This window comes from Vigna unguiculata, chromosome 2 (assembly GCF_004118075.2).
Source record: "Vigna unguiculata cultivar IT97K-499-35 chromosome 2, ASM411807v1, whole genome shotgun sequence".
Classification (NCBI taxonomy): Eukaryota; Viridiplantae; Streptophyta; class Magnoliopsida; order Fabales; family Fabaceae; genus Vigna; species Vigna unguiculata.
The window spans coordinates 19986491-20001592 of NC_040280.1; the positions used below are offsets into that span (position 1 = coordinate 19986491).

Here is a 15102-nt window from a genome sequence, read left to right on the forward strand (position 1 = left end):
AAATAAAGCATAAATAAATTATTTTTCTCGTAAACATTAAATTAATAAATGTCAAATTTAATTTTATACCAAAATATTTTATTATTTATTTTCTTATAAATAGATTTTTTATTATTTCAAAAATAAAAATTAAATAAATTATTTTAAATAATTTTATATAACATTTTATATTATTTTTAATATTAAGGATATTTTAATAATCTTATTTTTTCATTTATTACATATTTTACGAATTTTACTATCTAATCTATCCTAAAATCATTCTCTAAACCCTTAAAAAACAACATCAATTTCGATCCTTTCTTTCTCTCATGGAAGCTTTGGTAGAACCAAAAATTGACTGTTTACTATCATCCATACCAAATCGTTCGAAGCCCAGGCGATCCTTCCCTGCGGTTGGTGAAATTACAATTCATTCAGTGCAGAAGGAAACTTGTTTAGTCTTCTCCTTCCACACCTCACATATTCCACGAACATATTTCACTGTCAACACCAACAACACACCCAAAGCCTCAATCTTGTTCAGATCCCTCGCACCCTTTTCCATTCAAATTAGGGTAAAATCGAATCATCCACCACTTTGCTCTCATGCAGTTTCTATTTCTGTTTTCCAATTCTCAATTTTAATTTCTTCATCTTTTCGATCAAGGGTTTGGCATGATGAGTGAGGTTTTCGAAGGGTACGAGCGTCAGTACTGTGAGCTCTCTGCTAATCTCTCCCGCAAATGTAGTTCAACCTCGCTTGTTTCTGATCAAGGTGCCTTCAAAATCCTAATTTTATTTTCGTTTAATCCACCGCTTTTCTCGTTTACCACTTTTTTATGTGGTGTCTTGAACTGCCCCTGTTGTTTTCTAGCTCTGATTGGCACGGAGTGCATCATAGGATGCATATCAGGATCTAGAGTTTGTCTTGGGAAGTAGATTTTCTCATAGTTGAACCCTTCATAAACCATGTCTATGAGAAAGGAATTTAGGTTTTATAATTCAAAGGTTGTTGTACTTGGTTATTTAAGTTTCAGGATTTGGTCAAAGCTAGTAAAAGTCGTTGTTTTTTCGTGTACACTGATTTTTGTGTGACTGCTATGTGATTTGATCTATGTCATTCGATGAAGTTTGCTATATTGTTCGTCAGTTAGGTTAATTATACTACCGAGACTAGTCATGTTCTTGGATTTCTCAGATGTTCGCTTGTTGCTGTTGTCCTAAACGGTGATCCTTGGTGACATCGATGGTTCGCGTGTTTCTTTTGTTGATAATAGTGTTTACGTTACATGATGAAAGTGAAAACTTGGACAAATTTGTGGAGAAGGCGGAGGATTTTATTTACTGTGCTTCGTGCCAGACATTTTCTGGATTCTGTTTATGTAACATGAAGATGTATGATGACTTATTGTTTAATGTTAAATTTTATTTACTGATTTTTTAATCAACACTATTCAGAACAGAAGCTGCAGAAGTTTTCTGAGATCAAAGCAGGCCTGGATGACGCTGATGTCCTGGTACTAAGATGATTGTTTCTTATGTGTTCGTGGTTTACTTTTATTGGTATTATCTTCTATTCATTTTTTATATCACTCTTCTCCCTCTCCAGATTCGGAAAATGGACCTTGAGGCAAGAAGTTTGCAGCCAAGCGTAAAGGCAATGCTTCTGGCAAAGTTGAGGGAATACAAATCTGGTCTAAGCAACTTGAAAAAGGAATTTAAAAGGCTAACATCACCTAATTCTGATGAGGCTGCCCGTGAAGAATTGTTGGAGGCTGGCATGGCAGATACTCATTCGGTATATTTGGGGCCCTAGATTGTATTACTTTATGGCATTCTTTTCTTAGAGCTATGAAATATCTTCATTTAACAGTTTAAACTTTTTGGATAGTTAGTCCTTCCTTGACATGCTATCAAAGCTTTTATGACCAAGTGGTCTAGAGTTTGATAAAAAAAGTTTAGTTTCAGGATGAGATAGTTGCATTATCTTTGCTTCAAACCTGAGGGAATATGTTAGTAAAATATAATGTAAAACTATAGGAGATCCCATGTTGGCTAGAGATATGATCAAATTTGTAGGGTTGAGTTAGGCCTATCCCACTTTCTAAGAAAAATCATTAGTGTGTCTTCAGATAGCAACTTAAGCTTTTGGAATAGTTGGTTCATGATAGTAACTGTATTACCTTTAAGGCATTTGAAATGACAATGTTTTTGTTGAGATATTTGTTGTTACAATTAGAGAATTTTTGTCCATTAATGTGATTAGGAAAATTATACCGTCTCTTTCTTATTCTATTATTTCTATAGGTAGATTGATTTTTGTCCTTGATTCTAATCCCTAAACCTATGAGCTTGATTCTCTTAGACCTGTATATGAATATTGTACTATTATCGTGGAATAAACACACTATTCTTTAATTTCAACGTTGTATTAGCGCAACACAGTCCTTTTGACCTACCCATCATTGTTTCATTTCTATGCTTCTTAAAATTCTGAGTTCTGCTTTAATCTCATGATTATTCTTGCAAATTAATCATCTTCGATGCTGTGTCAAATTCCAACCTGTTGTGACATTTTAAACCCCTTTGTTATGTTATTGATTCCTACAAGTTCAGCCGTTTTCCAGCTGTGTTATTCATTCCAACCACATCTTCTGCCATCTTAGCCACCACCATGCATATTATGATATTACCAGTGTGTTTCAGACAATTGTATTGCAGCGCATTCTATTGCCATATTTCAAACACATTTTCACATTTTCGGCTACGTTTGTCTTCCTTTTGTTCTTGCTGTGTTCTTTGTTCTGATAATCTTTTTCATCCGCCGTGCTCTCGCACTCGTGTTTCTGTCTTAGGTCCTATCTGCTTTGCCTTTCATACTTTAGGCATGATTTGAATAATTTTTGGTCATTGCAACCAATCCCCTATTATGTCATTGTTCCGATATATTTTCTCTTTTGTTTCAAGTCATACACTTTGAGATCAGAGACATCTATCTACTCACATGACATTACCAAAAGTATCAGTTGGCCCTTCTATAGTCTGAAAGAATCGTCACAGTCCCTTCATTCTCGTATCTCAAATTATGTAGTTTGATTTCTTTTATTTAAAGGGGTTATTTGTTACTAGCTTAGATCTTAACTTGAGGGGGTCTGCTGAGATATCACAGGAAACATTTTTCAGATATTTGTTATCATTAAGGAAATGATGTCCTAAATTTATGAGATGGATTCTACGTATTATGTATAAAATATAGGTACAGTGCTGTCACCATTCTTTCGTTTCAACAGTTTTTTATTGGTTGAATGTTTGTATAATTACAGCATGAGATAGTTGGACCTGTGGATTGTCTACACTTCAAGCCCAAAGGGTTTTGCATGAAGGGACGTGCTTGGAATATAACATAGTTTGTCATTTTAGAGTCTTCACTTAATATCTCTCTCTCTCTCTCTAGATATATATATATATATATATATATATATATATATATCGATGTAAATAATAATTAATAAGTGATATGTTCAAACTCAGAAACACAACAAAAAGTGAACGATACACCGATTTCTTCTGTGACATGGGATGTTATTGCCCCCAATCAGTTTATGGATCTTTAAAATATGAAAACGACATAGTCACGGGACACTTCTCAATTTTTTGATCTTCCAAACTGAATAAAAAAAACCCTACCTTTGGAGACACTTCCCTTGCATACTCTGTTCCACTAAGCAATTACTGCTCTTCTCTTTCTCTTTGGTAAGATTTCCGACCATATGAAACTCTCTCTATGTAGTATCTTCAATGATCTGTTATCTATTTTTTCTTTTTTGTAAAAATGGTTTTTTATGAAAGTAATGCAAAGTGTTTAATGTAAATATTGTTCCAATAGATTTGTTCCTTGTCCCCCATACTTGATAAAATGCTCAAGTGAACATCAAGTTAGGATATGTTTGTCTGTTATTTGTTGATTGGTGTTGGGAATTTAAGCATGAATGCGTGCATTTTACTAATATAGCTTACAATTTGTTGCTGACCATTCCTTTACTAGGACTCTCATCATATGGAGGACAGCGCACGCCGAGAGAAAGTTAGAAAGTATGAAGAATTTGTTGACAAACGCTTGAAACCTGATCTTATTCATGCAATTAGTCAACGGTATGATGTTCTCTCCTTTGCATTCTATTTATTGTTTTGAAACAATGTGTATGAAATGTTTGTCTTACTAAATGTGTTTTTTTTATTAATACCCAAAATCCTTTTAATGGGAAATTTATTTGTACATAAGCTATATAATTAGTTCATTCTGTATAATAAGTAATTTATGTGTGTTTCTAGGTTTTTTGAGGTCTCCAATTTATGTATTCGAAAATGGATTTAAAGTAGTTTTATATGTGCATGACTCAAATTCTGCTAATGGTATTTACTCATTTTCTAATCTCTTTATTTCAGGGACAAGGTTTTTGAACAACAAAAAATTTTGTATCCTTTTTAGAGTATGTGCGTGCAGCTAGGATCATTTAATAACCTTGTAAGACTGAAATATCAATACAACAACTTTATGTATTATTTATTTGTCATAAAGTCTGCAGTAGCATTGAAAGTTCAAATCATGTAAATCTTAGTTGTAGGCAGAACTGAATTGGTGATTAATCTCCATCTAAGGACTAACACCTAAAGGTCAAAACAAATTTTTACATTGTTATATCACTTGACTTGTTTACTAGTGCTGATCTGCGAAGAAACATTGAAAATCTAGAGAAGAATAGTGTAACCAGTCTAAGAACTTTGGTCAATCTTGGGTCTGAAGTGTACCTGCAGGCAGAAGTGTAAGTCATTAGAATTTTAGTTTTAGCATTGGTTACTAATAATGTTATTTTTTTCTCAATTTGTTTTTTAATTTTCCTATGGGGCACTCATATTTTATCACCAGTCCATATGAATCATGATCAAACATGTTTTTCAATTGCATATCTTATATTTGTAGTTAGTGGTCATAGACATTTTTGATATATTATCATTATCAACATCAGTCATCATCATCTTATCAACCATTAGGATTTGTGTTATATGGCTAACGTGGATGCAGACACTGTTCTGCTGCCACTCCCCTCCTTCTCTTGGGTACAATCAATTTGACAAAGATTTAAACTCAGGGAAACCTTTCTCCCACTAGTACATCTCTTATATTTCATGTATTTTATTTAAACTTTACAGGCCAGATACACAACGCATATTTGTGGATGTAGGATTTGGATTCCATGTGGAGTTTACTTGGTCTGAAGCTTTGAACTACATAGAAAAAAGGGAAGAAAAGATAGCCAGGTACAAGTTTGGATTGAACATAATTTACTCAGTTGAAACATGAAAACCAATCTCTTTATTATGATTTTTCAGTCTATTTGTTATGTTGAAACTTACTTTAGTCAACCCATGGTCAAGATCCGTATATTTCCTATTGACATATTTTGTATCATTATTCTCCATGAGTTTGATTCATCCATGTACATGTGTTTTCAAAAATGAACTGAAACACTTTGTTTTCTTTAGTTGTAGTTTGGTATTTCTTTGGCTAAGAGGTATAGTAAATGATCGTATTCTATACTTTTGTAGAATTCTTATCTTTCATATGATTGAAATTAGAAAAATTTTCTATGGTTTTCCTTTTTAATCTCATTGACTTCCCCTGCATGTGTTTTGGACATGGATAGGCTTAGAGTTCATGATTGATGTATGTGTAACTTAGGTTAGTGAACTTTCAGGATGGTTTGTGGGTCATTACACTAAACAAATTTGACCGATATAGAAAGATAAGATAGTTTAGAAGGCTTGATTATCATTATAAAAATGTGTGCTTAAGCATTTTGGGTAATATGGTATTAGTCCATCAATTGGTTCTTTGTTCCACTATGAGCTTAGATGTCAAGATACAACTACAGAAGTTTTGTCAAACATCATTATGGAAACAGTTAATAGATCCTAGTTTAAATTATGCATTTAGCCCTAGAATTGTGACTAGGTCTTGAATTTTTTGGTCTATTTTTTATCTTTTGGCTATGAGGGTCAAGTTATTTTCATTTTGTTCTTCTTTGTCTATCTTTCTACACACTGGCAAGTAATTTTCTTTTTATTTATTTCCTATTCATTTTAAGGTTGAAACTTGAAAATAATGTTGCATGTTGAAACTTAAGGCATGCTTATGTTGCAGGCAGATAGATGAGTACACCCGGTTGATTGCATCAATTAAAGCCCAAATCAAGCTTGTATGTCCTTAATTCCTTTATTTCTTATAATTATTCCTGCGTAAGTGGTGGTCATTGGTTAGCATATCGTACACAACCTAAGACCACATGAGACAGATAAGAAGCTCAAGCTGAAGAACCCTCAAAGGGTCTAATGTCCTTGAGGCCAAAAGCCTACAGAGCGTGTATGTTATGACCTATTTATGGGTCAGCTCACTAAGAAAAAAAAAGCACCCTACCTCAAATTGGGTTTGTGTTTGCTTCAGCATGAACTGGTGCATACCAATGAATTAACTATAGGCATTAAAATGTAATCCACATTACCAAATATGTTAATTGAAACAAAATGCATGGTTTTGTTTTGAATAGTAGTGGTAATGTGTTGCTATGCTTAAATTTTTATTACCACTCGTGTATTCTTGTTTGACTATGTTGGATTAATTGTCCAAATAATGTTATAATTAGTTGTTAATTTATACATACGTATTTAGAATTTTCTAGTCATGGGGCATAAATACATAGACAGTAGAGTTTAACATGCATGAAGATCAAGTTGAAGTCTACCAAGGATTATTGTTTGTTGTCCTTTGCTAAACATATTTATATTGTTCGACTTGGAAATGTTAAATTAGGTGTTTAGATATTGAGATAAGTAATATGCATGGTAAAACTTCACCTTACTGTCCCCAAGTCATGGGGCACATTTGAGAAGTGAGCTAATCTTTAATGGGCTGGACTCAACCTACTTGGGTCTGTCCTTTTTTGCATTGACCATTGTAGGTGAGGGCTGATTGAGTTGAGTGGATTTGCCCAAGTTAAGTGATGGTTTTTTCTATGAAAAAAGAATGTTGGGTAGTGTTAAGATAATTCTAGTACGAACCAAGGATTGAATTTTCCATCAAGATATATTAGGAAAGTTGTTATCTATTTTTATGCAATAAGAATTATTTTATGGTAGAGTTCCATGAACTTTAAACTCTTACAATGCAGGTTTGTGAAGGGATTCGAGAATTACTTCAACTTCCGGCTGAGAAATTCTTACCAGAGCGGATATTTTGATGTTTACCAACAAGCTGCTCAAGAAATGATGAAGAAAAACAGAGATTGATATTTATCCACCTCAGTACATGAAGATACATAAAATTTTGTTAGGTTTTTTAGCTACCCATTTTCCTTTAGTTATGGTGTCCTGTGTTATTATAGTACAATTGTGATGCCTCAACCTTCATGTAATATTTCAAGGCAAGATTTGTTTTTTAGCCATTGGGTTTAAATTGGTTGGCTTAAGAATTTTCAATATTAGGCTTCAGTTTTTGTTTTTTGGGTCAGCAGAGTAGGCTTGATTTTATGACAGAATGTTTGTAAGAAGGGCTAGGTTTATTTTGCATTATAAGAATTTGAAAAACTAATGCAAAATAAAGGCTTTGTCGATGAATATTAGGGGAAAGTTTGACAATTGAATTCCTTTTCTGGTCCTAATGTGTTCACCTATAATAGTAGTTACAATCGAGCAAAATATAAAAAAAATCAATTCATATAAACTAGTCTATTGTGTTAGTACCATCACATGTTGCAAGAACGAGCCAAGCCATGTGGTTAGTACCATCACATGTTTGTTGTAAAATCATGGATGCATTCATTGAATTATAGTATACAAAGGAGTTATCACAAAATGCAACAAAGTTGGAATTCCAATTTCAGATGCAAGAATCTGATTTACTAATTTTCTTTATGCAGTTTGTAATGTGTCTGTGTAAGATTATATGAGATGTTAAGGACATTTATACCATCTTACATGGTCATTCCCTCATTGTCAAACACATAACCTAGTTGCTCTCTAATTTTTCATCCATTTGTGGTTATGGGGATTGGGTTTTCATCTTCCATTTGAATCTTTTTAGTTACATTTTGTCTCTCCTTTAAAGCATCATCATCCTTTCACTATGTCAATGTTGTTGTATGTTTTTGTGCAAGCTTAAACCATTTTCATGCATTCAATTTTCAGCTTCCTCTGCACTGCTAATTTCATCATCACCACAAACACTCTCCTTTCATATATCCTTCATTTTTCATAATTGGGACCACTTTGTAAAGGACTTCAAAATGGCTAAACATGTGATAACTATATTGTTTAAAATAATAATCTTTTGAATGTTATATAATGAACAATCAAAATGTTCAAAGGGATAACAAGTTTGAAAAATAATGTACATGTAAAGAAAATTTATGATGTATGGTGTCTTATCAATTATTATTGAATATATTCTTTTAATAAGTCACATAGCATATTTTTTATTATTATTGGAGATGCTCCTTTGTTGGGTAGAACTAATCAAATACTTTCTATTTGAATATTTTTACTTAATTGTATATCCAATACTCGAACTTGATACCATCAATTAAATTGGAATAGCATCATACTAATTTACTCATGTGCACAAAGATATGGTTTCTTGATATCTAAATATGGTTCTTATTATGCTTTTCAAATTTTCTGTGCTTTTTTCATAAAAAAATAGAGTTTATCTATCTTTACAATTAACGAAATAAATAAGAGAAATATGCTAAATATTGTTCACTAAAGGAGAGACTTCAATGACCATATTGATTTTTGACTAAATAAAGATGATAATAGTATTACATTTTGCTAATATTGTTAATCAAAAGTCTATTTTTTAGTGGTGAATCCATATAAAGATAAAAGTTATTCTTAATGTTATAAAAATATAGATGATGTGTGTCATTACTTGAATTAATAACAAATAATGGTACAGGAATTTATAATAACACATTAAATATAATGATGATTAAGTTTTAGATATAATATATATGTACAATTAAATTAATTTTTTATGATTTTTAATTCAAAGAATTCATGAGATAGTAAGTTAAGCTTATTTTTTACTATTATTAAGATTTTTCAATTTTTTTTCTCTTTTATTACCAATGATGGAATGTCATTCCCTCGATACAATAAAAAGCAGAGGTTGTAAAATTTTATCAATCTACATTTTCCAAATAACAAATAATCCAAATTGTAGTATTACGTTGACATGTAACAAATTTTCACATATATTTTACATTTACTATTTTATTCTTTAATTTCTCTTGTTTTTATGATACAAAAGTTAACTTATTTAATAATTAAATAATTTTTGAAATAAATTGTCAACTATGTAAAAAAATATTGTCCTCATCCAAATCAGGCAAAAGAAGTGTTTAAAGAAAAATTTAGTTTGACTTCTGGAAGTTTTGGTAAAACCAAAATTGACTGTTAGACTTGTATTATCATCCATACCAAATTGTTCGAACCGCAGGCGATCCTTCCCTGCGGTTGGTGAAATTACAGTTAATTCAGTGCAGAAGGAAACTTGTTTGGTCTTGCTCCTTCCTCACCTCACATCTTCCACGAACGTATTTCACTGTTAACACCAACAACACACCCAAAGCCCCAATCTTGTTCAGATCCCTCGCACCCTTTTCCATTCAAATTAGGGTAAAATCGAATCATCCACCACTTTGCTCTCATGCAGTTTCTATTTCTGTTTTCCAATTCTCAATTTTAATTTCTTCATCTTTTCCATCAAGGGTGTGGCAAGATGAGTGAGGTTTTCGAAGGGTACGAGCGTCAGTACTGTGAGCTCTCTGCTAATCTCTCCCGCAAATGTAGTTCAACCTCGCTTGTTTCTGATCAAGGTGCCTTCAAAATCCTAATTTTATTTTCGTTTAATCCACCCCTTTTCTCGTTTACCACTTTTTTATGTGGTGTCTTGAACTGCCCCTAATGTTTTCTAGCTCTGATTGGCACGGAGCGCATCATAGGATGCATATCAGGCCATAAGTTTGTCTTGGGAAGTAGATGTTCTCATAGCTGAAACCTTCATAAACCACGTCTATGAGAAAGGAAACTAGGTTTTACAATTCAATGTTTGTTGTACTGGGTTATTTAAGTGTCAGGATTTGGTCAAAGCAAGTAAAAGTCGTTGTTTTTTCGTGTTCAATGATTTTTGTGTCACTGCTATGTGATTTGATCTATGTGATTCGATGAAGTTTGCTATTTTGTTGGTCAGTTAGATTAATTATACTACCGAGACTAGTCATGTTCTTGGATTTCTCAGATGTTCGCTTGTTGCTGTTGTCCTAAACGGTGATCCCTGGTGACATCGATGGTTCACGTGTTTCTTTTGTTGATAATAGTGTTTACGTTACTTGATGAAAGTGAAAACTTAGACAAGTTTGTGGAGGAGGTGGAGGATTTTATTTACTGTGCTTCGTGCCAGACGTTTTCTGGAGTCTGCTTATGTAATATGAAGATGTATGATGGCTTATTGTTTAATGTTAAATTTTATTTACTGATTTTTTTAAATCAACACTATTCAGAACAGAAGCTGCAGAAGTTTTCTGAGATCAAAGCAGGCCTGGATGACGCTGATGTTCTGGTACTAAGATGATTGTTTCTTATGTGTTCGTGCTTTATTTTTATTGGTATTATCTTCTATTCATTTTTTATATCACTCTTCTCCCTCTCCAGATTCGGAAAATGGACCTTGAGGCAAGAAGTTTGCAGCCAAGCGTAAAGGCAATGCTTCTCGCAAAGCTGAGGGAATACAAATCTGATCTAAGCAACTTGAAAAAGGAATTTAAAAGGCTAACATCACCTAATTCTGATGAGGCTGTCCGTGAAGAATTGTTGGAGGCTGGCATGGCAGATACTCATTCGGTATATTTGGGGCCTAGATTGCATTACTTTATGGCATTCTTTTCTTAGAACTATGAAATATCTTCATTTAACAGTTTAAAATTTTTGGATAGTTAGTCCTTCCTTGACATGCTATCAAAGCTTTTATGACCAAGTGGTCTAGAGTTTGATAAAAAAAGTTTAGTTTCAGGATGAGATAGTTGCATTATCTTTGCTTCAAACCTGAGGGAATATGTTAGAAATATAATGTAAAACTATAGGAGATCCCATGTTGGCTAGAGATATGATCAAATTTGTAGGGTTGAGTTAGGCCTATCCCACTTTCTAAGAAAAATCATTAGTGTGTCTTCAGATAGCAACTTAAGCTTTTGGAATAGTTGGTTCATGATAGTAACTGTATTACCTTTAAGGTGTTTCAAATGACAATGTTTTTGTTGAGATATTTGTTGTTACAATTAGAGAATTTTTGTCCATTAATGTGATTAAGGAAGTTATACCATCTCTCTGTTATTCTATTATTTCTGCAGGTAGATTGATTTTTGTCCTTGATTCTAATCCCTAAACTTATGAGCTTGATTCTCTTAGCCCTGTATATGAATATTGTACTGTTATCGTGGAATAAACACACTATTCTTTAATTTCAACGTTGTATTAGAGCAACACAGTCCTTTTGACCTACCCATCATTGTTTCATTGCTATGCTTCTTAAAATTCCGAGTTCTGCTTTAATCTCACGATTTTTCTTGCAAATTAATCGTCTTCGATGCTGTGTCAATCTCCAACATCTTGTGACATTTTAAATCCCCTTTGTTATGTTATTGATTCCTACAAGTTCAGCCGTTTTTCAGCTGTGTTATTCATTCCAACCACATCTTCTGCCATCTTAGCCACCACCATGCATATTATGATATTACCAGTGTGTTTCAGACAATTGTATTGCAGCGCATCCTATTGCCATGTTTCAAACACATTTTCACATTTTCGGCTACATTTGTCTTCCTTTTGTTCTTGCTGTGTTCTTTGTTCTGATAATCTTTTTCATCAGCCGTGCTCTCGCACGCGTGTTTATGTCTTAGGTCCTATCTGCTTTGCCTTTCATACTTTAGGCATGATTTGAATAATTTTTGGTCATTGCAACCAATCCCCTATTATGTTATTATGTCATTGTTCTGATATATTTTCTCTTTTGTTTCAAGTCATACACTTCGAGATCAGAGACATCAATCTACTCACATGACATTACCAAAAGTATCAGTTGGCCCTTCTATAGTCTGAAAGAATCGTCACAGTCCCTTCATTCTCGTATCTCAAATTATGTAGTTTGATTTCTTTTATTTAAAGGGGTTATTTGTTACTAGCTTAGATCTTAACTTGAGGGGGTCTGCTAAGATATCACAGGAAACATTTTTCAGATATTTGTTATCATTAAGGAAATGATGTCCTAAATTTATGAGATGGATTCTACGTATTATGTATAAAATATAGGTACAGTGCTGTCATCATTCTTTCATTTCAACATTTTTTTATTGGTTGAATGTTTCTATAATTATAGCATGAGATAGTTGGATCTGTGGATTGTCTACACTTCAAGCCCGAAGGGTTTTGCATGAAGGGACATGCTTGGAATATAACATAGTTTGTCATTTTAGAGTCTTCACTTAATAGCTTAAGATTTTTGGATTGTTCGATCATGTCGGTAGCTACCATTAGAGCTCTAAAACAAGTGATCATTTGATTGATTGAAAGATGATTGACCAAAGTAGGGGACATGTAGAAACTATGTACCAAAAGGAGGCTGTTTTGAAACATATTACCAAAGTGCGATTGTTTTGACTGTTTACCAGATCAATTCGCTAGTCAAAATAGCAAGTTCAGTGCCACATCAGTATTTATATATTCTTTTAAATTGGACAGACAGTCTATGTAACGTGCCATGTTGGAGTTGCCTGCCAAAATGGCAGTTTTAGAACATGCAAGTCTGACTGACAAGTTCAACATAGCATGTTAGATGGATCACTAGTCCAATTTTTTTAAAAACATAAAAATGCTGTAGTGGTACTGAACTAGCTACTTTGGCAGCTGGATTGACCTCGTCAATGGCCAAAACTGTCCCAGGTTGGTAACGAATCAAAACAGCCCCATCTAATAAATAGTTTCTGTAAGTACCCTACTCTAACCAATTAACCATTGATTGAACATTTCCATAATTACACGCTAATTTTTGCCTCTGGTTTACTGCTTATTTTCACTGTTATGTTTCCTTTTTTTTAGTACATCATGTTGGGGTATTTAATGTTTATGTCTGTAGCCTGTTTAATTTGCTATCCGATTAGTTCCTTAACACCGTTGATGTTTTAAGAAATAGCTGTGTGTGAATGTCGGTTTGATCAGTTACCTTTGCCAGTTTAATTGCAGGCTACTATTACTTGAGTTTTTATAGTAGAAGTCTTGTAGTTTGCCAGTCTAATTGTTTTTGTTGTTATTGTTAAGCATGTCATATGTCTGATTACTAGGGGTGGCAAATTGGATGGATAGATATGTTTTATTTCAGATCATAATGGATCAGATGAAAAAAAAAATTCATTAATCCATTTTGAGCTATTAAAAATTTAATTAAAAATCTGATCCATTTTATAAAAGTCAAATTCATCCATCCATTAACAATTTTTTCCTGGATGGATTAAAATAAATTTTTAAAACAAATTAAAAAATGTTTTTGAATTTTTTTTTGCAAAAATTAATTTAAGATAGATTTAATCATGAAAAAAATTAGGTGGATTGATTTTGATCGTATTTATAGATATGGTTCCTTAATCCCATGAAATTAATTTGATCTAAACCATTTTTTGTTTTTATATTTTTGTAATGGATGGATTTGATGGATTTTCTTGTGGATGGATATGATGAATGATGGATAAATGGTTTTTTTTGCCACCCATAATAGTCATTGAGAGTGTTGTTATGCTTGTGATGAGAATAAGGTTTGCTTGTTTCTTGCAAATAAGGTTGCAGACGTGTGCATATGCATATCTTGGGCCCTGTTTTATAAATACTGAGATTGCAGCTTAGATGCATATTATGTTTGGCCTTTTACCATGTTTTTGTTTTCTGAATTTTGAAATTAGTAGGCTTCTGCAGTTGGTTCCACTTGTAAGCCATGTAAGCGGTTCTGATGTTGTTAATCTATTTTTTGGTTGGGAAATATGGATAACATTGCAGGCTTCTGCTGATCAGAGAGAAAGATTAACTATGTCTGTGGAGAGATTAAACCAGTCCAGTGAGAGAATAAGGGAGAGCCATAGAACCTTACTGGAGACTGAAGAACTTGGTGTCTCCATCCTCCAGGATTTGCACAGTCAGAGAGAGACTCTATTGAACTCGCATAAAAGGGTATGTTGACATGTATAAGCTTTTTTTTTTCTTTTTTTTTTTAAATTTGAATTCTCATTATGTGAACTTTAGGTTGTTTTAGTCCTTTTTACATGCACTTGGAAAGAATCATGAGATGATCTTTATTATGTGAGAAGTATTAAAACCAATCATAACACTTCTTTGGGGAACAAGATTACGAACCTCCTTCAACTTAACAAGTGCAATTGTAGAAGTTGTGATGATTATTGGTTGATGCATATTTCCCTGTGTTGCAGCTTCATGGGGTAGATGATGCTATTGACAAGAGTAAGAAGGTTTTAACTACCATGTCACGGAGAATAACTAGGAACAAATGGATCGTTGCATCTGTGATTGGAGCTCTTGTTTTTGCTATAGTTGTTATTCTTTCATACAAGCTATCTCATTAGCTTATAAAATCATACAAGATATGGCAGAATGGAAGCAATGTTTAATGATTTTATGTACTTGGTTGTATATAGGAAACATATGGACATAGGTGGCGTTATCATATCTCCCTGCAATTATTTCGCCGCTGTTATTTTTAAGATTGGAAAGTTTTCAATGATATACCTTGCTTTTTATGCCCTTAATTATGTTTTTCTTTTGAACTGTAAGAACATTTATTTAATTCAAGTAATTCTGTTCGAGTATACTCTTTTTATGACATGATGCTTTTGTAGTAGTATTTCTGAAGTTCATGAGTTCCAAATCTTTGTGCTAATGCTGTGTGCGAGTACCTTGTTCATTGCCTTTGCTTCAGTTTGATGCAGCTGAAGTGTTTTTACCTGAAAA

At 33.1% G+C, this 15102-nt stretch overlaps 2 protein-coding genes across 5 annotated transcripts; both read left to right on the top strand.

The window, feature by feature from the left end:
* The first annotated feature begins 287 nt into the window (after positions 1 to 287).
* LOC114173836 (vesicle transport v-SNARE 12-like) lies at positions 288 to 7697 on the top strand. Of its 4 annotated transcripts, XM_028058478.1 has the most exons (10): positions 288 to 557; positions 650 to 757; positions 1441 to 1499; positions 1592 to 1780; positions 4028 to 4134; positions 4429 to 4458; positions 4704 to 4805; positions 5194 to 5301; positions 6185 to 6239; positions 7209 to 7697. In XM_028058478.1, the coding sequence occupies exons 2-10, from the start codon at positions 658 to 660 to the stop codon at positions 7275 to 7277; spliced, it is 819 nt and encodes a 272-aa protein (XP_027914279.1). In that variant the 5' UTR covers positions 288 to 557; positions 650 to 657; the 3' UTR covers positions 7278 to 7697. The 4 variants fall into 4 exon arrangements, with proteins under 4 accessions (XP_027914279.1, XP_027914280.1, XP_027914281.1 ...); XM_028058479.1 differs by lacking the exons at positions 4429 to 4458; positions 4704 to 4805; XM_028058480.1 differs by lacking the exons at positions 288 to 557; positions 1441 to 1499; positions 1592 to 1780 and having other exon boundaries at positions 668 to 757.
* A 1765-nt stretch (positions 7698 to 9462) lies between these two features.
* Positions 9463 to 14900, top strand: LOC114173821 (vesicle transport v-SNARE 12). The gene is made up of 6 exons (XM_028058447.1): positions 9463 to 9714; positions 9807 to 9914; positions 10599 to 10657; positions 10750 to 10938; positions 14137 to 14307; positions 14565 to 14900. Exons 2-6 carry the CDS (start codon positions 9818 to 9820, stop codon positions 14715 to 14717), a joined length of 669 nt encoding a protein of 222 aa, XP_027914248.1. The 5' UTR covers positions 9463 to 9714; positions 9807 to 9817; the 3' UTR covers positions 14718 to 14900.
* Positions 14901 to 15102: the final 202 nt, after the last annotated feature.